The sequence below is a fragment of the Acartia tonsa genome, chromosome 8 (genome assembly GCF_053477335.1).
Source record: "Acartia tonsa isolate MP-2025a chromosome 8, ASM5347733v1, whole genome shotgun sequence".
Lineage (NCBI taxonomy): Eukaryota > Metazoa > Arthropoda > Copepoda > Calanoida > Acartiidae > Acartia > Acartia tonsa.
The window spans coordinates 25,579,418-25,603,582 of NC_137267.1; the positions used below are offsets into that span (position 1 = coordinate 25,579,418).

Consider the following 24,165-nt stretch of genomic DNA (forward strand, 5'->3'; position numbering starts at 1 on the left):
ACCGCTACATTTTACATATATACTCTCCTAAGAATAGAACTCGTCTAAATCCTTTAATATAATAGGTTCTTGCTTCATTTATTGCATTATAGGGGTAATTCCTACAATCGACAAGAAGAGCAGAGACTTCTCTGCCCCCTCCCCTTTATTTGGATTCAAAACACGTTATTGTAGCTCACGAAAGGAACATTTATTCTGTGGGACTTTTCTGACCCTCTAGAAATGGCTTATTGTTTGTGAATACGAAAAAGATCAAATTCTGCAACAAGAATTTAAAAAAAATTATAAAACAACTCTTTATTAACAATTATTGATGTGTAAACCAAAAGCATTATTAGATCTAGAGCAATATTACATATCTTAATCAATTCAATCACACCAAGGACAAATATGGTGCGAAGGAGACTTCAACTTGTAGAACATATTTGAATTTGCATAGGCATTTTGTTGGCTAAAATATTCACTAGTGCATAGGATAATAAAATGCCTGGTTCAATTCCTGCAATTCATTAAACTGGATCACAATAAAACAAGGCAAAAGCATAAAAAATTCTGACAATTAAAATTGCATAAAAGTTGGGTTCTTTTTGTAAAAAGAAAAAAAAATTTCCTAACCTAAGTTTAGTAATTATTAAATCTATTGGTCATTATTATTAATTATCATTATTTTGCTAGGTTTGCAGATGAATATATATGATTATTGATACCTAAAATTACTTTATTTTCATAGTGATATAATTCAGAATGTCAACCCTATCCTATTTTAATTGTATTTCATTACCAACTAATAACATGATTCATGTATTTAGAACTAGTTTTTAAACGGAATGATTTTCACTGTTGATAACTATATCAACATACAGCTGACTGAAGCAGACATTTATTTATAATCACCGGGATTAATCTTGGCTCAAACCACAGCTGTTTTGGTGTAATTCTTAAAATTATTAACTTATTTTCGGCAAATGAAGCATAAACCTTCCCCATCTCTCTCTTTCTAGTGTACCTTGAAGAACCCGCTTCTATAATATAAAGTAGAACGATGTCTGTCTGTTTTTATTGTAAGGATCTCGTTAACCGCTGAACCGATCAGGTTCTCCTTAACAGGGTAGCTTCTCATAGGTCCGGAAAGGTTTATAACTATTTTGCGGGAGGGTACCACCACCCTCCCAAGAGAAATCGTTCCTAGAAAAAAATTCCCCCTTCCTTTTTTTAAAATTTAAATAATGGGTTTACGGAATTAACTCCCCCCCCTCCTCCAAGGCCTAGCTATTCTAACAAACAATTCTACGAAAAATCACGAAACCTTTCGGAGTAAGGTTGGAGCAATCTTGTTTTTCATGTAACTGAAGAGAGGTGGGTAAGAAAGGGTTGGAAAATTGGAAGGGGGTTGTTGAAATTTTCCTTAAGAATTGTTTGTCAGAGTCACATCCCCTTTTCCCTGGCCTATAGGGGCGAATCCGCTAGTATATTTATAAAGTTTTAAACTGTCCCAATACGCAAAGAAACATTACAACACCCCTAAGTTATTATATCTATGCAGAAAGCGAGATAACTACTTGCTTTAAAAAAATTTCATGATAGTTGTGTAATGTGTAAACCTACATTATTGCCATAAAACATCAAAAATCCAGCTAATTTGTAAAGACTCAGTGACTTTAATCATTGCACAAAGATTAATTAATTTTTTTTGTTGGTTTTTAAGTGTTGAAGGAGGGACAATATCCCCTCTAAATTTTTAGAACCTAGCACAGTTTTTAGAATTACACCCCTGTCTGGAATAAATTCCATGCCAATTTAAGCAGAAGCTGAGGTCCATCCAACCTAGAAATAATTTAAATTAAAAACTATGTTTTGTTGATTTTTTTTTATCATTGAGAAATCCATACGCTTATTACTGTCTCTCATGAAACCTCCCCTTTATTTAGAATTTTCTAAAAGAATATCGTGACTTATGTAAGGCGTTTGATTATAAATAAGAAAATGAGATTGACAATAATCAGCTATGCAGTTTTAAATTCGAAGATATTTTGCCATTCTTAGATGCACTTGAATCTAAGAATAATTCTTAGTCAAGGTCCAAACAATTTTTAAAAATTAATAGAAGTAAGAATCAGGAAAGTCCATACTTTAGCGCATACAACCAACCCTTTGTATATACAATTTGAAAACTTTGTTTTGAAAGGACTCTCAGTTGGCTCCTTATTTGGTCCAATATAGTTTTTCTGCTTTAACTAATATCATCATGAATACCTTTCATTGTAGCAGTAGAAATATTTTTAATGTCTATAGTATGATTAAGAGTGTGTCTTGGCCAATTAAAAGATTTACTGACCTTGTGGTAAAGTGGGCACTCCCTGAAGAAAATCTTTCCTCCACTGTACAGATATCTAAACAATTAAAATAGTTATGTCATTTTTTTAAAAGTTCTGTTTGGAAGTATTAAATGTCTGAATAAGTGCATTAGTGGAGACAATATGTAAATTATCAATAATATGCTTAACCAGAACAACAAAAACAAAAGGGGGGGGGGGGGCGTAATGACATTTATTCGTAATCCGTGAGCAAAATGGTCTAAAAATTTAGCTAGACCCTTCAAACTTGGTATATAAGCCTAGTCCTATAGGTATTACATCTAAATGGCAAAAAAATCCAAATTTTTTTATTTTAAGGTTAGGTTAGGTAAGAAAAACCATGCGGAAATGGGGTTTTTAGGCTTTTTTTGGTCTATTTTGGTGTGGAAACTTACCTTAAATTGTTTTTTTTCTTAGGGTTTTAACTTAAATACACTGTATCTATTCATATGGACATTATTTAAGATGATTCAGCAAGTCAGGGACCGACCCCAGGGGGCTAGGTGGGTGGCCCGCAGGGGTTAAGTGCATTTTTCCCAATACATATGTTGTGATACATCTAATTATAGGTTTTTTAGGCCAAGGAACTCAAATTTAGAGATAAAATAAGCATTAAACTAATCTGAAGCTAGCCCCAGCGGGCTATGTTGGTGGCCCGCAGGGGTAAGTGCATTTTTTCCAATATATATCTTGTTATATATCAAAATATAGGTTTTTTAGGTCAAGAAACTCAAATTCTGAGCGAAAATTAGCATTAGACTAACCTGAAGCTAACCCCCTGGGCTAGGTTTGTTTTCTGCAGGGCTTAAGAGCATTTACCTAACCTAACCTAGAAACTTACTTATATTTTTACAGGTTTTTTTCTTGAATAAACTGTCTCTATTAATAAGGACTTTATTTATAATGATCCAGCAAGTCGGGGAACGACTAATCTGAAGCTAGCCCCAGCGGGCTAGGTCGGTGGCCTGCAGGGGTTAAGTGCATAATTTTCCAAAATGCATCTTATATCAAAATATAGGTTTTTAAGGTCATGAACTCAAATTCAGAGCTAAAATAAGCATTAGAATAATCTGAAGCTAACCCCAGTGGGCTAGTTGGGTTGCCCACAGTGCTTAAGTGCATTTTACCTAACCTAACCTAGAAACTTACATTCAATATTTTTTTTTTAGGTTTTTTTTCTTAAATGAACTGTCCATTCATGAGGACCTTATATTAGATGATCCAGCAATTCGAAGATCGACCCCAGCGGGCTAGGTGGGTGGCCTGCAGGGGTTAAGTGCATTTTCCCAATATATATGTTGTGATACATCCAATTATAGGTTTTTTTAGGTCAAAGAACTCAAATTCAGAGCTGAAATAAGCATTAGACTAATCTGAAGCTAACCCCAGCAGGCTAGATGGATTGCCAACAGGGCTTAAGTGCATTTTACCTAACCTAACCTAGAAACTTACATTTAATATTACTTTTTTTAGGTTTTAATTCTCAAATAAACTGTCGATTCATGAGGATCTTATTTCAGATGATCCAGCAAGTCGAAGACCGACCCCAGCGGGCTAGGTGGGTGGCCCGCAGGGGTTAAATGCATTTTTTAGAAAAGTATGTGTTATCATAAATCAAATTATAGTTTTTTTAGGTCAAGAAACTCAAATTTACAGCTAATAAAAGTATCAAACTATGAAGCTAGCCCTAGCGGGCTAGGTGAGTTGCCTGCAAGTCTTAAGTGCATTTTACCTAACCTAACCTGGAACCTTACTTGTTTTATTAGGGTTTTTTTCTGGAATAAACTGTGTCTATTTATGAGAATATTATTTAAGATGATCAAGCAAGTCAGGGACCGACCCCAGCAGACTAGAAACTTACATTTAATATTATTTTTTTTAGGTTTTGTTTCTCAAATAAACTGTCCATTCATGAGGATCTTATTTCAGATGATCCAGCAAGTCGAAGACCGACCCCAGCGGGCTAGGTGGGTGGTCCGCAGGGTTTAAATGCATTTTTAAAAAGTATGTGCTGTCAAACATAAAATTACAGTTTTTTTAGGTCCAGAAATTCAAATTTAGAGCTAATAATAGAATCAGACTAATCTGAAGCTAGCCCCTGCGGGCTAGGTGGGTTGCCTGCAAGGCCTAAATGCATTTTACCAAACCTAACCTAGAATCTTACTTTTTTGAAGGTTTTTTAATTGAATAAACTGTTCATGAGAACATTATTAAAGATGATCCAGCAAGTAGGGGACTGACCAAGGCCGGCTAGGTTTTACTTAGATACACAGTGTTCAGTCCTAAAGCCATCATTTAAAAGATTCTTCATACAGGAGGCTGACCAAAGGAGGTCCCCAACTTGCTGGATCATCTAAAATAATGTCCTCATTCATAGACACAGTTCATTCAAGGAAAAAATTTAAAAAATAAATAAGTTTCTAGGTTAGGTTAGGTAAAATGCACTTAAGCCCTGCAGAAGATCTACCTAGCCCGCGGGGTTAAGCTTCAGGTAAGTCTTATGCTAATTTTAGCTCTGAATTTGAGTTTCTTGACCTTAAAAACCTATATTTTGATTATAGCAAGATGTATATTAGAAAATAATGCATTTAACCCCAGCGGGTCACCGACCTAGCCCGCTGGGGCTAGCTTCAGATTAGTCTTACGCTAATTCTAGCTCTGAATTTGAGTTAACTGACCTAAAAAACTTATAATTAGATGTATCACAACATATATATTGGGAAAAATGCACTTAACCCCTGCGGGCCAACCACCTAGCCCCCTTGGGTCGGTCCCTGACTTGCTGAATCATCTTAAATAATCAATGTCCATATGAAAAGACAAAGTTTATTCAAGAAAAAACATGTAAAAATAAAAGTAAGTTTCTAGGTTAGGCTAGGTAAATGCTCTTAAGCCCTGCAGAAAACAAACCTAGCCCGGGGGGGTTAGCTTCAGGTTAGTTTAATGTTATTTTTTGCTAAGAATTTGAGTTTCTTGACCTAAAAAACCTATATTTTGGTATACAACAAGATATATATTGGAAAAAATGAACTTAACCCCTGCGGGCCACCAACCTAGCCCGATGGGGCTAGCCTCAGAATAGTCTAATGCTTATATTAGCTCTAAATTTGAGTTCCTTGACCTAAAAAACCTATAATTAGATGTATCACAACATATGTATTGGGAAAAATGCACTTAACCCCTGCGGGCCACCCACCTAGCCCCCTGGGGTCGGTCCCTGACTTGCTGAATCATCTTAAATAATGTCCATATGAATAGATACAGTGTATTTAAGTTATAACCCTAAAAAAAACAATTTAAGGTAAGTTTCCACATCAAAATAGACCAAAAAAAGCCTAAAAACCCCATTTCCGCATGGTTTTTCTTACCTAACCTAACCTTAAAATAAAAATTTTTGGATTTTTTTGCCATTTAGATGTAATACCTATAGGACTAGGCTTATATACCAAGTTTGAAGGGTCTAGCTAAGTTTTTAGACCATTTTGCTCACGGATTACGAATTAAAGAATTCAAACTAAATAATTCATCTTGCCAGTCAAGAGAGACTTGGAAGAAAGGGACATGTACAATCAAACCTAAGCTGGATCTTTAAATCATGTTAGTGGTGAGTTAGATCGGGGTGAGCCAACTTTCAACCAATGAGAGCACAGCATTTTATGAAATGCCGCGCTGTGATTGGCTGAAATTCGGCTCACCAATAAAATGATTTAAAGATCCAGCTCTGGACACATATGTTTAAAATTGCTCTGTAATATGATAGGATATTTTAGTATTTTTGTTATATGTATAATATTAGTTTATACTTAGTCATAAAAGTTGCTCTCTACTCCGATGATCATGCCAGGTTAGCTATCCTTGTTTAAGATGGTGAAATTTCAAAAAATCGATTCCCATTTGAAAAGAGATTTATTAACAGGGGAATTTGTCGTCAATTTAGCTTGCTAATACGGACTTCATCTATTGGTCAGTAGGAGGAGGAGGGTATGGGATAAAGGTGGTTTATGGGGTGTATTGAAATTTTACCTAGGTGCGAGCAACACTTTATTGTGGTACATGAAAATCTGGTGCAACAAGAAACAATGATATATCGATAGGATAGAAAAAATATTTACATGGGCATATCATAATGAAAAAAATAGCAACTAAAAATACACAAAAATTATTCTAAAAATAAATTACTGCAGAAGAAATAAAAGAATGTTCAAAGTTTTTGAATTATTTAATCTAAACAACAGACTTATTAACCCTAGATTTATCACAAAATCACAATTAAAATTATAATTCTAAAGTAGGTGTCTTAACTTTTTTTTATTTTTTTTTAATATCTAGTCAGTGTTTTTAGTAAGTAGTAGATGTTAAATTTTCCATAGAATTTAGATATGCAGTTTTTTTTGTAGATCTCTTATTTTTAAAGTAATTTAAGTTTTAAAAAAAATAAGTCGGTTTTAAGGTACTAAAATGCAACAAAAAAAAGAAGAAAATTGCCATCATGAAAAAAAATAGTAAGATCTTTAATTTGATACCTTACTTTTTTAATTCTGTCAGGTAATTATTGAAAAAATCGATTTTTTAAACCTCGGTTTAATCTAAACATTGAACATAAAAATATCCTAACACAGGCATATAAAATATGGCTTTTATATATACCTTTAGAATCAGAAAAATATTACAAATCCATTGTAAGCAAAATTGAAAAAAAAAGTAAATAAATTTAAGTAATAAAAAATTGGCCTAACATATTATATTACTTAGGCAACACTTACTTTAACCATCTTCCCATTTTTACTCTCAAAACAAGGATTTAAGATGGTTGCCTGTATAATATTTCATATAATTTCCTTTATTGTAGTTAATTTACTATTTTGTAAACTTTTTATTTCAATTTTGATTAGAATGGATTTGTAATATTTTCCTCATTCTAAAAGTATATATAAAACCTATTTCTTACATCTGTGTAATGATATATTTAAGTTCAAAGTTTTTATTCTCCAGGGTTCAAAAAAATACATTTTTTCAATAATTACTCAACAGAATTTAAAAAGTAAGGTGTCAAATTAAAGATCTTACTATTTTTGTTCATAATGGCAATTTTCTTCTTTTTTTTGGTTGTGTTCTAGTACCTTAAAACCCACTTTTAAAAAAATTAAATTACTTAAAAAATAATAGGTGTACAAAAAAAACCGATTGCATATCTAAATTCTACGGAAAATTTTACATCTACTACTTACTAAAAACACTAACTAGCTATTTGGAATAGAAATTTTAAAAGTTAAGACGCCTTCTTTCTTAGTAAATTAACTTCGCATTTTGAAGCAAAGAATCAACATTCTACCCCCTTCCTCCCCTTTCCAATACAAATCCCCTAGATGCTAGGGCTACAGTCGCTAGGTTGTAATTGAGTTCTCCATGTTGGAAAAGTTAATGAAGTTCCAGGGCGGTAGTTAAAGCCAAACGGCGATAAACTACCAGCTGCCGAGCCCAAAGTGAGTCTATTAGTGGTCTGGGACGACTCACTCTTTTCAACTCTATTATCCAGACAGAGTTCCCGAGCCCTGAGTTAGAGTCTATTAGTGGCCCGCGACGATTCACTCTTCTTTTACTCTATTATTCAGAAAGAGTTGCCGAGCCCTAAGATAGAGTTTAAAGTAGCCCAACGACTACTCACCCTTTTTAACTCTATTATTCAGACAGAGTAAAACTAATTACATTTTTTTGTTTCGCCAAGTTATCCCAGACTCATTTAGAATTGAGTATTGACCTTCAAATAAACTTTTCATTGTTGAGCTATTTATACATTACGATCAAGACGTTTTATGTCATTACAAAACAAAAAATCTATTTTTAAACAACTCTTTTTTTTAAATTTTAACTGCATAAGATTGTAGGGATCAAAAACTTTAAAGTCGGCTTCGTAATGGTTTAAATGTATATATAATAATTTTAAAAAAATTATAAAAAATTTAAGGCATACACGTTACACAGGCATAACTTTTTCAATACAAGATAAAACATTGGTTATAGAAAAAGTATTTCTAAGCATATTTTGCTACTATCAATTATTGTTGTATTTTTTACACACAGAAGACGTTAGTATGACGTGTTTGCGCTTTAATTATTCTCCAGCAATAATGGTGTTTTCCCTTTAAGTTCCTAGTAGAGCAACGAAAACTCCCCCCCTCCTTAACTTTGAAAAAAATTAAATAAGCGGAGGCTAGTTTTCTTAGTGTATGTTTTTACTTTAGGTCAGGTAGAAAAAAATGCTACCGCCCCCTCCTTTCTTTTCAATTTATTATAAAAGAATGTATTGTTTTAAAGCGAAGCTGGCATACAATGTGTGATCAGCAACGAATATTGAATCCTTGTTCTATAGAAATTCTAGAATTAGACATAAATATGAATTAGATATACAGGGGAAAAATTGTCATTAATTTGCTAACATAGAACTCATTTATTGGTCAACTCGTTCATCCTGTAGGAGGGATGGGTTTATTGTTATTAAAGCCCACTGTGATTTTCACATTATTACAGAATATGAAAAGCTGGTGTAACATCCAGGTTAATAATATATCCATTAGTATAGGGCATAATATTATTTTACCCCAAAAGGTTTTGTTGATTTTTTTAGGATTGGTTGTCTGGGTCCCTATCACTAAGATTACCTAGTATCTGACTTCTTAAGTTGAACTTTGACCACCTTCTTAGCAACTTTCTTCTCTTCCTTCTACATAAATAAGAAAATTTTAGTATTTTATTTACAATTCATTTTTCAGTTTCACAAATACAAAGCAATTTTTCAGAGGAAGGCATTACACATTTTGAAAGGGGTTTAAATTGTTTAATTATTTATTAATTAGGGCTCAGCAGCCACAAATGCACATTGAATTAATAAAAAAAATTTAGAAAATGGGGAAAAAACTTGTTGGGGATGCCGGGCCCTACTTTTTATCTTTGGTAGCTTGAAGAAGTTTTTTAGTTAGTAGCTCATATCATAAAAAAAACTATGAGATAGATATCATTCAAGGTTTATTTGGTCTATCCTTCTCCAAATGGTTTTTAGGCACTAAAAATTATACTAATCTTTTTTCTTTATGATTTTATTTATAAAATTGTTTAGAAATCTGAAATAATGCATTCGAATTAATAATTTTAGAAATAATGATACCATGCAATTATTTCTAGAAAAATCTGAATAAAAAATTATAAGAATTATTTTACACTTCTGCCTTTAATTGAATTAAGACAAAGTTAAGTGTTCCAATCAAGTCTAACATGAAAGCTAAAATTCTGAATAAGCTACCATCAATTTGAAAAATTATCAACGTAGTTAATTTCGATAATTCCTACATTGCAAATCTGATTATAAGCAATTCATAATTCGTGTTAATAAGAAAGAAAACAAGATTATGTGCTTTTCTTGGAGGCCCAACTCCCTATACCAAATCAATTTAAAATGTTTTAAATACAATTTTCTTAAAACTTAATTTTAAAATGACAAATGTAATCCTCCTTTTTTCCTACAACGTTAGACTGATTTTTATCATTCAACTCGACTTTGTCAAGATTCATTTCAAGACAGGTACTATGGTGTAGTATGCATAGCAACACAATTATTTTTTATTGCATGCCAGTCCACCAACAAATATTCTTCATGTTATTCAAACATTTGCTAATTTCCCTTTAAACACTAATGGACCTCAGAACTTCTCCCCTCCGGCTTAGTTAGATAAGTTTTGCTTCCTTCGTCTGATCTTCAACTCTTATTTTAAATCAAAAAGAAGCGTAAGCGTTTTGCGGTCCAGTTTAGCATTAAGAGAAAGTTTTTAAAAAACATATTTGTTGTTGCTATGAATAATACTGCATAAAAGAGCATTAGTTTCTAAATCAATGCAAGGCAAATTTTGATGTACAAAACTAAGTGCAAGTTAATTTAAATTCGAATTCAAAGTAATTGTTAAAAGTTGGCTAAAAGTACTTAGTTCTGTCCATCAAATAATTGTTGCAATTGAAAACTCATGCACGGCACATTTTACACATTTACCAACCAATTTTGTACATGCTAGAACAACAATCCTAGAAATTTCATTTTATGTTTTCATGATTTAATTTTTTCAAAATTTTACTATGGAATCTTTCTGATTTGGAAGAATCCTCTATTTTTTTAAAAGTAGGACATCAATTTTGAAGATTTTTATTTAGACCCTTAATGGTATTGTGCAAAGAGACAGGTATCCTTTAGGTCTTTTCATGACCTCACCTGACCTTAAAGTAGTATAAAAGTTAATTTTTCCTACAGACAAAACAAACTGAGGGCAGTTTAGGGATCTTACAAAATCAGAGATTATGCCTAAATATAATTTTCCTAGTTTTGTTACTGCCATAAAAGTTTCCACGAAGTTAAATGTTGCATTGTCCAATTAGTGGAACAGTTTTACAGGTGTTTACATTACCCAAGGTTGCAACGAATATTCAAAAGGACTAGTGTCAAACGCTTTGCTAAAATCAAAGTAACATAAACTGAGGTAAAAAGAAACGTTACAGGATAAATGTTGACATGGCTCAAAGTTACCCGAATAACCAAAAGGCTTATCCAGTTGTGACAATCATTCATTTTTAAAGTTGATACTATCAAATGCTTTGTTAACATCAAAGATACATAAATTAGAGAAAACATATAAGATTAGTTTTAAAAACACTTAAAAATGGAAACACTAAGAAATGTTAACATGCATCAAAATTATAATTTTCTTGAAGAAAGACTATTTTAAGACATGTAGATTTTGACACTTAATTGGTTTATCCTTATCCAGGTTGTTTTATTGGTAATGACCTTTTTAGAATCAGTTTAAGATATGTTTAATGTTTCATTTGTGTAATATAAATCAGAATTTTGTGTAAACAAAACTTCACAAAACATGGTAGAATCTAAAGTAAATTATAAAACATTCATTTAATTTTGTATTTTCTATGACAAACAGACAAGTTAAACTACCTAATTTTATTGATTAGTTGTTTTTTTAGATAAACAACAAATTTTTTAAAAGTGTAAAATACATTTGTATGTTTTTTTTATAGGTTGAATATATATAAAGACAAACTGCCCTTTCTTATAAACATAGAATTATGTTTCATATGTTATTCAAGGATGTTTTTATTTGAATATTGCAGAAATGTATAAAATGTTTTGAACAATCATTCCTTAACAAGACACAGAGAGAGGGATAAATAGGTATATAAATAACACCAAACATGTAAAGATCATTCAAATTATCTACTTCTCTTTCATCCACCAGCGCTACATTGGTAACCTTTACTAGATTTGTTGTTTTAGCCTGTGATTGATTGATAGATGAGTTGACATCTTTCAGAATATTCTTCATGTTTTTATTGTCAGTAGTTGCCTTTTCAATCTTTGGCGGCATCGGCGTGATTAGGACCCGGTGCTCCCCGTCCTCTTCGATCTATAAATATATACAGCATGGGTTATTACTCTGGCGGCAGTAAAGTTTTACCTTTGGTGGGAGTGGGGTGATTAGAACACGGTGTTCACCAGATTCCTCAATCTTAACATCACAATAGTCAGCAAAAGAATCGTTTTATAGACACCTTACAATGGATTTTAAAATTAAAATTAAAAGATTAAAACTAGTTTTGTTACTTTTAAAGGCCACGGCTAACAAAACATGTATTGATTTTAAAATTTTATTTTAATATTCGTGTGAAAATGTCTGTAATACGATGCTATATATTATTTTCCAGTATGGCTGAGCACCAGTTCTAATCCAGCGGATATTAATCAGTTTCGTAGCCATTCTAAAAATCTCTTATTTTTCTGTCTCAGGATACAATTTTTTCAGTAGATTTAGTACAACCGATTACATCATTAAAGTATAATTTTTACTTACGACCCATATAAACATTTATTATACACCCCCCCCCCCCCCGTCTAAAGTTTTTAATATTGTAAAATTCTGGTCAAGTCAAAATGTACATGGAGGTCTTCGGAAGTTAGAGGATGCAAACCTGGGCACAAACTATATCACACATGTGAATTTAAGAGAAGTAAAGGGAATGTCATGGACCAATAATAGGTTTTTCATATCACCATACAAAGTCAGGACTTGCAAACAAATCAATTTTGAAGAAGGAAGTTGGCAACATGGCACTTGATATTTCACTTAGACAAGAGAACATAGGACGGTAATAAAGTAGCGGCGCTACTAAATAAATTGTTATAATTAATAGCCTCATACAGTTATCTACCAAAACCATGTGTATCTCTTAAAATTTATACCTGAAATTAAGAATTAAAGTTACTACTATAAAATTTTGACGTTTTCTATATATTGCATAAGGACCATAGCGATTCTTTTTTAAAAAGTATTTAGTTCAGGAGACCCCTCCAGGCTATATCTCACAAGTTTAAAGCCCTCCGTTTGGTCTAGAAAATTGTTTATCATAAATTAAGAATAGGGTCGGAGGCTGAGATTCGGTGGTGCAAAAAATTTATGTGAATTAATTCGAAATTTATTAATCTAGAAAGAATTTTTTTTGTATGTTCTTTACTTTGCTCTCGGGATGGTTTTAGGCATTTAAAAAAAAAATAAAGGCTTTAGCTATTTTGCCTTTTTACTCAACCATCGAATACAGAGTCACTAGATTCTAGGGACGATCCCACTGGAATATATATATACGAAGCTAAAGATTCCCGAAATTGCTGGTCTGAATGGGCTGTACTCTCTGGGAAGCTTTTTAAATGTCTTTTGTTGGTTTAAGGCTATTTTCCTGACATAATCCACTCTTCCCTATACACTAGGGACGAAGCAACTAATATATATAAACAGACAACGCAAGTTAATTGTTAGCTTTGCATTAAAAATATTTTCACCTGTTTAACATCCAACTCTTGACCAACCTTGGTTGTGATTCTAACCTGAAATAATTATATGTCAATTTGTCCAGTAATATCTCAGAAAAATCCGCGACCGTGGTTCAACACGTAGCGGATCCGCTCATCGTCGGGGAGGTGATAGGTTCGAATCTCGGCCCGACACGGCGTCATAACTAAAGATGCTAAAAATGGTTCCTTCAACTGTTATGTCAGGTGCGCGACATAAATAGTTTAAGAAGGGGGAATAATGATAACTATGTGAGGAAGACCTAATTACTATTCAACCGCTCTATAGTTTCATAAAATTAACTTCTAGTTTTATTAATTTGTTGGTTCTTCCTCGGAAAAAATGTGATTTACTCGGCTGCTATCAGAGAGAGCGATTGGATTTTTAATAAAGAATTCTTTAACAATTACTCAGTTGGCCGTCCATTTGCCCATAACGTCTTGGTAATAATTTTATTCATGTAAATTATGTCTTCTTACAAAAAGCATGGTTAAAGTAAATCTATTAAATTGGTTGCAATTGATATTTCTATAATTCTGTTCTTCGCAACTTTTTAATGTTGTTATCCTTGTTTTTACTATAATATTCTGTTTTGAATGCAAAATAATTTTACAAAGAAATGACCTATAAACCTCTGGGAGGGAAGGGACAATCGATGTTAATTAACTCGTTCCTCCATTAATTAGATTAACACTTTTAAGGGTAAGGTTATAACATGCATAATTTGCACTAAGTAACAGAGTCGCTTTTTTGTCACTAATGATTTTAATCTACACAAGGGGTTAGTTATTGGTAATTATGTTCATCATGATTGGGGGAGGGGATGATTTATTAATTTCTAGTCCATTGTCCATTCCCTATATACCTGATTTATTTAAGCAATAAAATAGTTGAAAATAATAATTTGCAGGTTTTTCATATTGTTATTGTAATACACCAAATTACTAAAAGAGGGGATAAATATTTTTGTATCTATTACAGTTTACAATGAAATGTTCTTGAGATATTTTATTTCCTTATAATGGCTTTTTAACGGATTAATTTTGTGGAATGACAAAAACTAGATATCTTAGAGTTATCTTTTAGTGCAAATAAATGCGCGAAAAAGAATATTTTACTTCATGTTGATTAATGTTGTTATAGCTATTTCAGATTATTTATAGGCCAATAGTCCAAACACATTATGTACATTGAAAGAAAATCTTCATAAAAGCTTTTGATTGTTTCTAAATTTTCTATTCCTACATTTTACCGTGAACTGTAACAGATCCGAAAATCTATTAAGTAATTCATACTTTTACTAGCGCCGCTGTGAATATTACTTTTTTGTTCACTCAAAAACGAAACGGGTGATCTACCCTTTAGTTAAAAAATGAGTAAAATTAGGGCAAGGGCGGAATGGATATTTTATCTGGATAGGATTAACCTACTCTTGCTTTAAGAATATTAATAACTTTGAAGAATTTAGAATCTTTATTGGATGTCCCAACTGTAAATGGGTAATGTGTAGTGCTTGTCAAATGCCCTAACTAACCTTACTAAGAGGGAGCACGGACAACATTTTTAACATCCTTAGTATAATTGGCTTCATTTGTTGTTGCTGTTGATTGACTGACAAAACTTACCTTCCACTCAGGTCCACACAAGAAAGTCCCCTTCTCATTCTCGTTCTCAGATATTATGGTCTCCTAAATTGATAAGTCATATGTAATAATTTACATGCCATCTAGGTTAACTTCAAGGTTTAAGGGAGCAAAAAAATTTTTAAGGGGAATTAATTTTGAATAGGGGTATCTTCCGGCAAAATAGATAAAAACTTTTATTGGGGTCTATATGTAATACGATATGTCATTGCATTGTTTTTTCTGTAATTGAGCTAATCAATAATCAGATTTGTATACTTTTAAAACTTACTTTATTTTATTACCAAATAAAGAAAGATACCAAAAATTAAATGTTGAAGTGCTAATTTGCAAGATTAACTTACAAAGTTAACAAAAATGATTCTTGTACTTTTTGATATAAAGCTTCAGGGATGTCCATACTTTTTATTGTATTATTTTGAGAGGGGAAAACTGTGAGGTTTCAAAGTTTGAGGAGGGTAAACAAAACACTCCTTTACCCCCTGCCCTGGTCGTCTATATAAAGCTTATATGTGAAATTCAAAGAAAGATAAAATTTAATAAATTATATCTTTGTTCCAAACATCAAATATTTTTTTTTTACCTCAAATCCCTCTTCAGTTGTTTCTCCCTTAGACACACAGAGACTCGCGGGAGCCTAGACATATATCAAAATATTAAAATGTTAAAAAAGAATTTCCTACAACTGTTAAACCTAGACAAAGTGGCCATAAATTAAATTATAGATTTTTAGGATGATATTGAGCATAATCTCTGCAAAGTCAGGACCCTGCATGGTTAGACCTTTTCTCCGGGGACAAACACAATTGTTTACATTTGTTTATGTTCCGAAATTGAATAGATTACTTTTAATTTTTGTTGCAGATATTTTCAATAATTTACTTTAAATGACATTCTAAATCCATTTGGAGCAATTTAGATTTTAAAAGGAAAGAAAAATGATTAAAAATAATTTACCTTGATATTAATTGTCCAGCAGTCATCCATGCTGAGGGTGCTAGCCTCCACCCCCTCATCTAAAATTGTTTCGTTAAATGAAAATTTACAGAACGAGTAACAATTAAAAATAATTCCAGGGTGATAAATTTGCCTTTAATTTTGTTGCATTAAAAAAACTGAATTAGCAATGTATTTAATAGTTGTTTCTCGCATCGTATTATAAACGGCTTTCCGCGGATATAGAATGTACAATTATAATATTAAAACTAGTTTTTTCAGCCCCGAGGTGCCGAAGGCACCGGCTAAAAAAACTAGTTTTAATCTTATGATTGTACATTTTTATATTCGTAGAAAGCTGGATATAATACGATGCTAGACATAGTTTTTCGTATGGATGATAACCGGTTCATATCCACCGGATTCGAATGAATACGAGAAAATTAGTTATTTATTTCATTATATGATAGACAGGTTTCTGCGGATATTAAAATAAAAATATAAGATTAAAACCAGTTTTGTTAGCCCCTAGATACCGAAAGGGTTAACAAAACTGATATCAATTTTATAATTTTTAAAAATATTCGTGGAAAATTGTCTTTAATAAGATGCTATACACATATTTCCCACATGGCAAAGAACCGACTCTAATCCAGCGGATATTAATCGGTTTATAAGCCATACTGGAATGATAATTACCTTTTGGTGTCAGCTTAGCCTGTTCTTGCTCTTGTGCTAAGTGGGGATCAACCTCTGAAATATATATATATAAGATCATAAGATTAATTAAAGAATAGTTATTTCTCGCATCGTATTATAAACGGCTTTCCGCGGATATAGAATGTACAATTACAAGATTAAAACCAGTTTTTTAGCCCCTAGGTGAAAGGCACGGGCTAAAAAAACTGGTTTTAATCTTATGATTGTACATTTTTATATTCGTAGAAATATGGATATAATACGATGCTAGACATAGTTTTTTTCGTATGGATGAGAACCGGTTCTTATCCACCGGATTCGAATAAATACGAGAAAAAACATTCTTATTGGATTTTTTTTAACAAAATTGTTTGCCTTGTACTTCAGTTTTAATTAATTTGCAGTTTGAAATTAAAAAGTTCGTAGTCTCAAATCTACCTAATCTAGTGGGTGATGTGACTGAAATCTCCCAGTTTCCATCCACCACGCGGCCACCCTGTTTACTCATCTAAATAAAACAATTTAATTTAATTTTCAATCACCCTGCGGACACCCTGTTTGCCCATCTTAAAAGTATAATAATATAATCTCCAAATTCCATCCAGTAATTGGCCATCCTGTTATCTAATTTAAATGAATTGAATTAATCTCTGGTTACTTATTGCCTAATTTATATTCATACTTGATATGATTACTTTATTGTAATAAGCTAGTTTCAATTAATTTTAGAGTAGCTTCACTACTAAATGTTTTTTTAACTGATGCAAAAAAAAAATAACTCTTTCAATGTTTTCCAAACAATTTTTGTATTTTTGTTTGGTTAAGTTTAGTTGACCTTGTGTTAGGCCTAATATTGCATTCTTTGTTATTGGTATTATTGCATTCAGAACATGAACAGAACATTGACAGATCATGAACAACTAAAGTTCTTATTCTCTTGTCATAAATATAGTTTCATCAACCTGACATCAACATACCCTGGAAGGGATAATTTGCCTCCAAATTTTCTAAATAACGAAGACTAATTGATTTTCTCAATGTTTTGTGATTGATCTCAAAATAACACAATACTTGTCCTAACAAGTGTCCTAACTTTTGTGATTTTTATTTAACCCATTCATGACGAGCTACCAAAGTTCAAAGTTTTGATTCACCGGGGTTCAACAAAATAGATTTTTTCCATAATTACTCAACAGAGCTGGATCTTTAAATCGTTTACAGGTGCGCTGAACCGGGGCGATTCATTTCAGCGCACCATCAGATTATTAATACCAATCTTTAAATCGAAATGGCATGGGGCGAATTGGCGCGGACGGTGGCGCGGTACCAGCGCGCCAATGCAATGGTACTTAGCGAGTACCATTGGTGAGCCAATTCGGGTTGATTTATTTAATAAATAAATATTTTTTTTTGTATTACTTTAATATTTTACCAGCGGCTACGCCCCTAAAGGCCTCTAGTGGCACTTTGAATGTTTTTTTTTTTAAATATCTAATTACAGAAATAATTGGTTTATGTTTCGTTGGAGTCTCTTTTTCGGGAGGGGTAATTTTTTTTCTAGGGGCAATTTCTCCTGATAGGGTGGTGGTACCCTCCCCCAAAATAGTTATAAACCTTCCCGGGACTTATGAGAAGCTACCCTGTTAAGGAGAACCCGATCGGTTCAGCGGTAAGCGAGATCCTTCGGTACAAACACACAAGCACACAGACATCCTGTTACTTTAGTATAAGGATTGCAAAACTATCATGAAAACATTTTTATAGTTATTTTTAAAATAAATTATATATTGTTTTATATAAAATACCGAACTGACACGGCTTAAGTAATAAAGTTGTACTGGCGCTAGGGTTGGGCCGGATACTTTTTTGGCCGGATACCGGATACCGGATATCCGGCTGATTTCAAACGCCGGATATCCGATAACCGAACGGATATCCGGCCAACGCCGGATATCCGGCAAATATCCGGTTATCCGGCCAAATTACCGGATATCCGGCCGGATAACCGGCCAAATTACAAGATATTAAAGTAGTAAAAAAAAATTTCTTCAGAAATCTTATATAAATTTACATAAAGTTAAACTTATTCAGAAAAAATGTTCTTCTAGCTTCAATAATAAGAAAATTATAGCCATTTAAGATTTTAAAAAGCAGAGATTTTTGGTGTAAAGTATAAAAAATTATAGAACCGGATATCCGGCCGGATAGTTTCAATATCCGGTATCCGGCCGGATATTGAAAATGGCCGGATATCCGGCCACACCGGATATCCGGCCCAACCCTAACTGGCGCGAATCGATATTTTATTGAGTGTCGCCAGCGATCTAGCAACACCGTGCCGAAAACCTTGTTTCCATGTTTTATAGCAGTAGCTTTGAATCGCCCCGATTCGGCGCACATCTAAAACGATTTAAAGATCCAGCCCAGGAGTTAAAAAGTAAGGTGTCAAATTAATGGTCTTACTATTTTCGTTCATAATGGCAATTATCTTTTTTTTGTTGCGTTTTAGTACCTTCAACCCAACTTTTTTTTTTAACTTAAATTACTTCAAAAATACGAGGTCTACAAAAAAAAATCTAATGCATATCTAAATTCTATGGATCATTTTTCATCTACTACTTACTAAAAGCACCGACTAGCTATTTAAAAAACACAAAAGTTAGTACATGTTCTTTAAAAAAAAGTCTAGATTTTAGATTTATTTTTAATTTTCAATAAAATTTAAAAAATTGGAAAAAATGTTTGTTGATGATTTGTTAAAACAACAATGATATTGGTATATTGTAGTTTTAAGTCAGAAAATTAAAATGATGGTCTCAGTAAATAAAGTTGAGTCTAGACACCCAAGGACTAATGAATATCAATTTTACGAATTTCAACATTTGTATGAAGCTTGTATAATATTTAAAACAAAAATACCTTGGTTTTTCTCTTCTTTTCTTTATATCAGACTGTTCAAGTTAATCAACTGCTTTGAAAAGCCAGATAAAACACATCTGTTAAAGATTTAGAAAAATGTGAATAAATTTAATTCTATTATGGAAAATGTACTATTGCTAGTATTATATATCCAAAATGAGCTTCACCAATAATAAGATGAATTGGTAACCATCTCTTATTGATTATTCTTTTTTCTTTGGTAGTAAAACTTTTTATGAATAGCATTTACTAATTCAAAGCTTTTTCGAATACTAGCAGCTTCGCCCTTAGTGGCCTCTAGGGGCGCTTTAGGAGGTGGGAGTTTAATCCCTAAACCCAATTTTTTTATTTAGATTTTTTATTTTTTTTTGTAGGGACGATTTCTTTTGGGAGGGTTGTGATACCCTCCCCCAAACTAGTTATAAACCTTCTCTGGACCTATGAGAAGCTACCCTTTTAAGGTTCAGTGGTTAGAGAGATCCTTTGGTACAAACAAACAAACAGACAGACATCGTTCTACTTTGTAATATAGATTGTAGTGCTATGAGTCTAATTAGTTTATGTGTTTTAACTTTAAAAACAAAGAATCTAATTATGTGTTTTAATCTTTTCCTCTCTGCTGACAAAATTGTTGCTTTATAACAAGCAGCTCTAAATGATTCAGCTGGGATGACAAAAAGCAGCTGATTTTCACAGCCGCTCAGCTGTCCTTCCTGCTAGAGATAACAGCCAATACAACAGACTCTTCTATCCATCTGAAATTAAAGAATATGTAAATGATTTTTATCCAAAAATCAAAATGATGGTATTTCATTCTATTACAGTCAGCAAAACCAAAAGGTATGTAGAATAAAGCCCTCTGTTGAATTAGTAAATCATTTTCATTAGAGACAGAATGTATAAGTTGTGATTTATGTTTTTTTATAATTAAGATACATTATATATATTACAATTGATAGTGACAGACTTACAAGGATTTTATAATACTAATGTATTTCATTACAAAAAAGTTTCATGTAACCACAAAAAATATATTAAGTTGTAGCAAAAAAACTATACTAGGTTACATGTGTTGTATACTTCCAAAAAAATTTTATGTAGTACCAAAATATTTGCTTAAGAAATATTTGGTAAAATTTCTGAAAAACGCGATAGTAGATTCTTGTCAAAAAATGTTAAATTCATATCTATAATACAAAGTAGAATAATGTTTGTCCGTCCGTCCCTTAAGATCTCGGTAACCACTGAACCGATCGGATTCTACTCTTCAGGGAATACTGGTCCTGTGGTGGTTTTAGGCTATTTTCTTGAACAGAAAAATCCCCCTTATTTTTTTTTTAAAATAGAAAGTATTGGGAGCACCTTAGTGGGGGTACTTAATTTTTTTAAAATTACATCTTGTGGCAAAGCCCCTAGAGGCTAGGGGCAAAGCCGCTAGTTAAATATAATTACTTTGATAACATTGATGAGTACCGTAAAAAATGAACAATATAAAAAAGTTTATTTAATTACATAGACAAACTCCTCACCAGCATAAGTGCTTTTTGCAGTTACAAACTTTATTTCTTGTCAAAAAAGTTTTTGCTTTTTTCACTTAAGAGTTATAAACTTTGTATTATTGAATAATATTTGTATCTTTTTATATACTATTGGTAATAATAGCTTTAATCTACTAATAAGAATTGAAAAGTTAAAGTTTTCCCTAATAGTTCCTTTAATCCTTATTTATTTGTATCTTTTATGTTTATCACCTTTCTTTCCTTTTCAATTTTAAACTAAGCATTGATTTAAAGTCACTTTTATGATAACTTTTCTAATGCGGTGATTCTATGCCTGAATTGTTGCAATATGCATCTACTCCCACTCCCCCTTTCTTATTTTTCCCTCACATATAATTCCTCATTTTTGCTATAATTAGGGGAATTTTGCAATTTTCTGCACTGAAAAAGTGGTAAAAATATTTATACTGGAAATAATAGGTGTTAATACATTAGAACAAAAGTTTTATTCCATATTTTTAAAACTAGTTACATATAATACCAACTTACATTTCATACATTATCTATTTAGACTTTTTGGAAAATAAATTATAGATATTTATGCCCTTTAAACTAATTTTATAAGAATCTAAAGAATGTTGGAACATAACAGAAGGTTTGCATGAAATAGAGGGAAAATTGCATTATGAATTATTAAATCAGCTGGTTCCTATTACAAAAATGTTATTTTTAACTTGGAAATTTTTTAATAACAGCTTTTATTTAATTTAGAAAAAAATTACTTCATATAAAAGTACAATATTATATATATAATTTCAGTTTCAATCATATATGTAAAGTAAAAAGTATAATATTTTATGCATCTTATAATGACCTTGTCCAGTTCTCTTTAGGGCCCTAAAAGAATTAAGGCAATGCTATTAATTGTATATGTATTTCAAATAATAAAGTAACGTAATGTCTGTCTGTCTGTTTGTTTGTTTGTACCAAAGGACATTGCTAACCGATGAACCGATGTGGTTCTCCTTTTCAGGGTAGTTTCTCATAATTAATGAGAAGGTTAATAACTATTTTGGGGTAGGGGAGCACCACTCTCCCAAGAGAAATCGCACAGAGGAAAAAATTCCCCCCCCCCCCTCCCAAAAAAAAGGGGGAAGGGGTGGTCAACTCTCTCTTAATCCAAAAAATCACCCCCCATTTTTTTACTTTTTTTTTTAAATCTAAAATAAAAATTGTGTTGTCGAATTCAACTCCCAAGAAGTAACTAGGGGCGTAGCTGATAGTATTTCAAATAGCAGAAAGTAATATTATCTTGAGTGAGTTGAAGCTGAGTAAGTTTATGGAGGTAATCAAAGTAATTGAAGTCTGTCAGAGTTTTTTAAATACACGGAATAAAAGTAATGTAGACCTTTCAGACTTGTTAGGAAAACCATTGCTTCAAGCAGCTCACAATTTTTAGGTAAGTTACAATCAGTCCCATAAGTTTTAAAACAATTTAATAGAAAGCTTATTAACCCAACAAGACCTGGAATATTTGACTAAAGGGAGCCTGCAGCAAAAAATTGATTTTTCTACTAAATGACTACAATCAAAAGACTTATTTTAAAATTTGAGATTTTCAAGTTCAATAAGGTATAATGAGTTTTTAAGCATTGGGTTGGAAAATTCTAAAGATTCTAAAAATATTCATAAATGAGGTTTACTGGTTCCAATTTTTTTAATGTAGAAAAGTCGGTTATTTGGAACAGGCTTCCTTTAAGTGTAAAATTTGCAATTTCCAAAAGTATTTGACAATGACAATCTAAAAATAAAAGTTTCAATTTTTAAAATATTTATTTCATTTCTTTTTCACTGAATTCTAGGATTCATGTTCAAAAAAACATTTCTAATTAGTTTGCAATATGTCTGGAAATTTTTTTTTCATGTCTTATATCAATTCTAGTGAAATTTGAACCCTATTATTCTAAACGAACAAGCCTTTGAAAGCCCTAACTGTAAAACGTGGTAAATGTTTTCAAGGTTGAGTTGATGTTTTACTATCCACATCCATCCACAAGGGAAATTATATAATACAATGCAAAGCACAGTAATAATATTGTATTCATCATTGGCATGTTATAAAAACAATTCCCTTCAGGCAAACAAACAAAAAATGCAAAATTGTAATATTTCCTATGAATATTAGAATATTAATGCTTTTTAGAATTATATCTATGAATTGATTATATATTAATTTCAATAAAACATCATTACAATAAGCTAATATTTAACAATTCTAAGTTACATTTGGATATATCCTCAATTTTAAAACTAAAAAAAATAATATTGCCACCAATTTTGATGGAGGAAAAAGAGAAGGAATTTAAGCTTTCAACAAATCGACAAAAAAATTTAAGTTATTCTCGCTTGTTGTTTGACCCGAATCAAGCAATAAAAGTGCAAAGTAAAAATTCCGCAATTTGAAACAACAATTCAAGTTTCTGTTAACCTCTCCACAAAGACAAAAATAGATTCATGATCGTTATTTGCAGATCTTTATTATTTTGTAATACTCTTTTACATTTAAATGGTATATGTTGTATGTATATATGAAGTCTACTATTAAATATTTAGTTACTACACCTGCTATCTTAAATATTAAATTTAAAGTGTAGAATAACTATAAAAGAAGAGTAGTTACCGGAGCAAGTTGAAGACTGCTACTAGCTAATCTGACATTAACTACCCTCCACAGTTTCTAGCTAGTCCGACACTTACTACCCACCAGGTTTTAACATTTGGTCAACTAGACCCTCTCTCTCTCTCTCTCTCTCTCTCTCTGCTGCAACATCCTCTATTCATATTCCGCTTTACCTTTTTATTTATGTTTCTCTTTATAAAAAGCCCCCCTCTCACCTGCTTCAGTCTTTTTTGGCTTTGATTTTTCAATGTCAACTGTATTTGTATAATATCTTTGAGTCCAGTATGTTCTATCTATCTATCAAACACTTTATTCCCTATCAGTCTATCATTCTATTCATTGCCTATCCACTAATAGAATGTACATTCTTAACTGAAAAAAAGTATATTTACAAATCTTAATGAATTGCTCTTCTTTGGTTTTCAGGGAAATTATATGGTACTAGTCCCTCACAGGTTTCAGGCTATTTTATATGGGGTTAGAAACTAAAAATATCAAGTAAACAAATATTTTTTTCCTTATTTAATCATTTAAAATATA

General features: G+C 31.9%; 1 protein-coding gene across 3 annotated transcripts; it reads right to left on the minus strand.

Annotated features, from left to right (window-relative positions):
- Nucleotides 1-282: 282 nt before the first annotated feature.
- On the minus strand, nucleotides 283-23,736 carry LOC145326375 (uncharacterized). Of its 3 annotated transcripts, none has more exons than XM_080169695.1 (14): nucleotides 23,626-23,736; nucleotides 20,059-20,201; nucleotides 19,447-19,495; nucleotides 16,966-17,035; nucleotides 16,528-16,581; nucleotides 15,850-15,908; nucleotides 15,476-15,529; nucleotides 14,875-14,937; nucleotides 13,240-13,284; nucleotides 11,753-11,812; nucleotides 9,014-9,075; nucleotides 2,336-2,390; nucleotides 1,772-1,824; nucleotides 283-921 (listed from the first exon to the last, which is right to left on the minus strand). In XM_080169695.1, the coding sequence occupies exons 4-13, from the start codon at nucleotides 17,033-17,035 to the stop codon at nucleotides 1,798-1,800; spliced, it is 549 nt and encodes a 182-aa protein (XP_080025821.1). In that variant the 5' UTR covers nucleotides 19,447-19,495; nucleotides 20,059-20,201; nucleotides 23,626-23,736; the 3' UTR covers nucleotides 283-921; nucleotides 1,772-1,797. The 3 variants fall into 3 exon arrangements, with proteins under 3 accessions (XP_080025821.1, XP_080025820.1, XP_080025822.1); XM_080169694.1 differs by having other exon boundaries at nucleotides 11,660-11,812; XM_080169696.1 differs by lacking the exon at nucleotides 11,753-11,812 and adding an exon at nucleotides 11,864-11,914.
- Between the last annotated feature and the right edge of the window lie 429 nt (nucleotides 23,737-24,165).

Coding starts and splice junctions, on each gene's coding strand:
- LOC145326375 (XM_080169694.1), bottom strand. CDS start 17,035: ATGAGTAAACAGGGTGGCCGCGTGGTGGATGGAAACTGGGAGATTTCA. Junction 14,938..15,475: donor CAACTGAAGAGGGATTTGAG/GTAAAAAAAAAA, acceptor TTATCAATTTAG/GAGACCATAATATCTGAGAA. Junction 9,076..11,659: donor AAACAACAAATCTAGTAAAG/GTTACCAATGTA, acceptor TTATTTATGTAG/AAGGAAGAGAAGAAAGTTGC.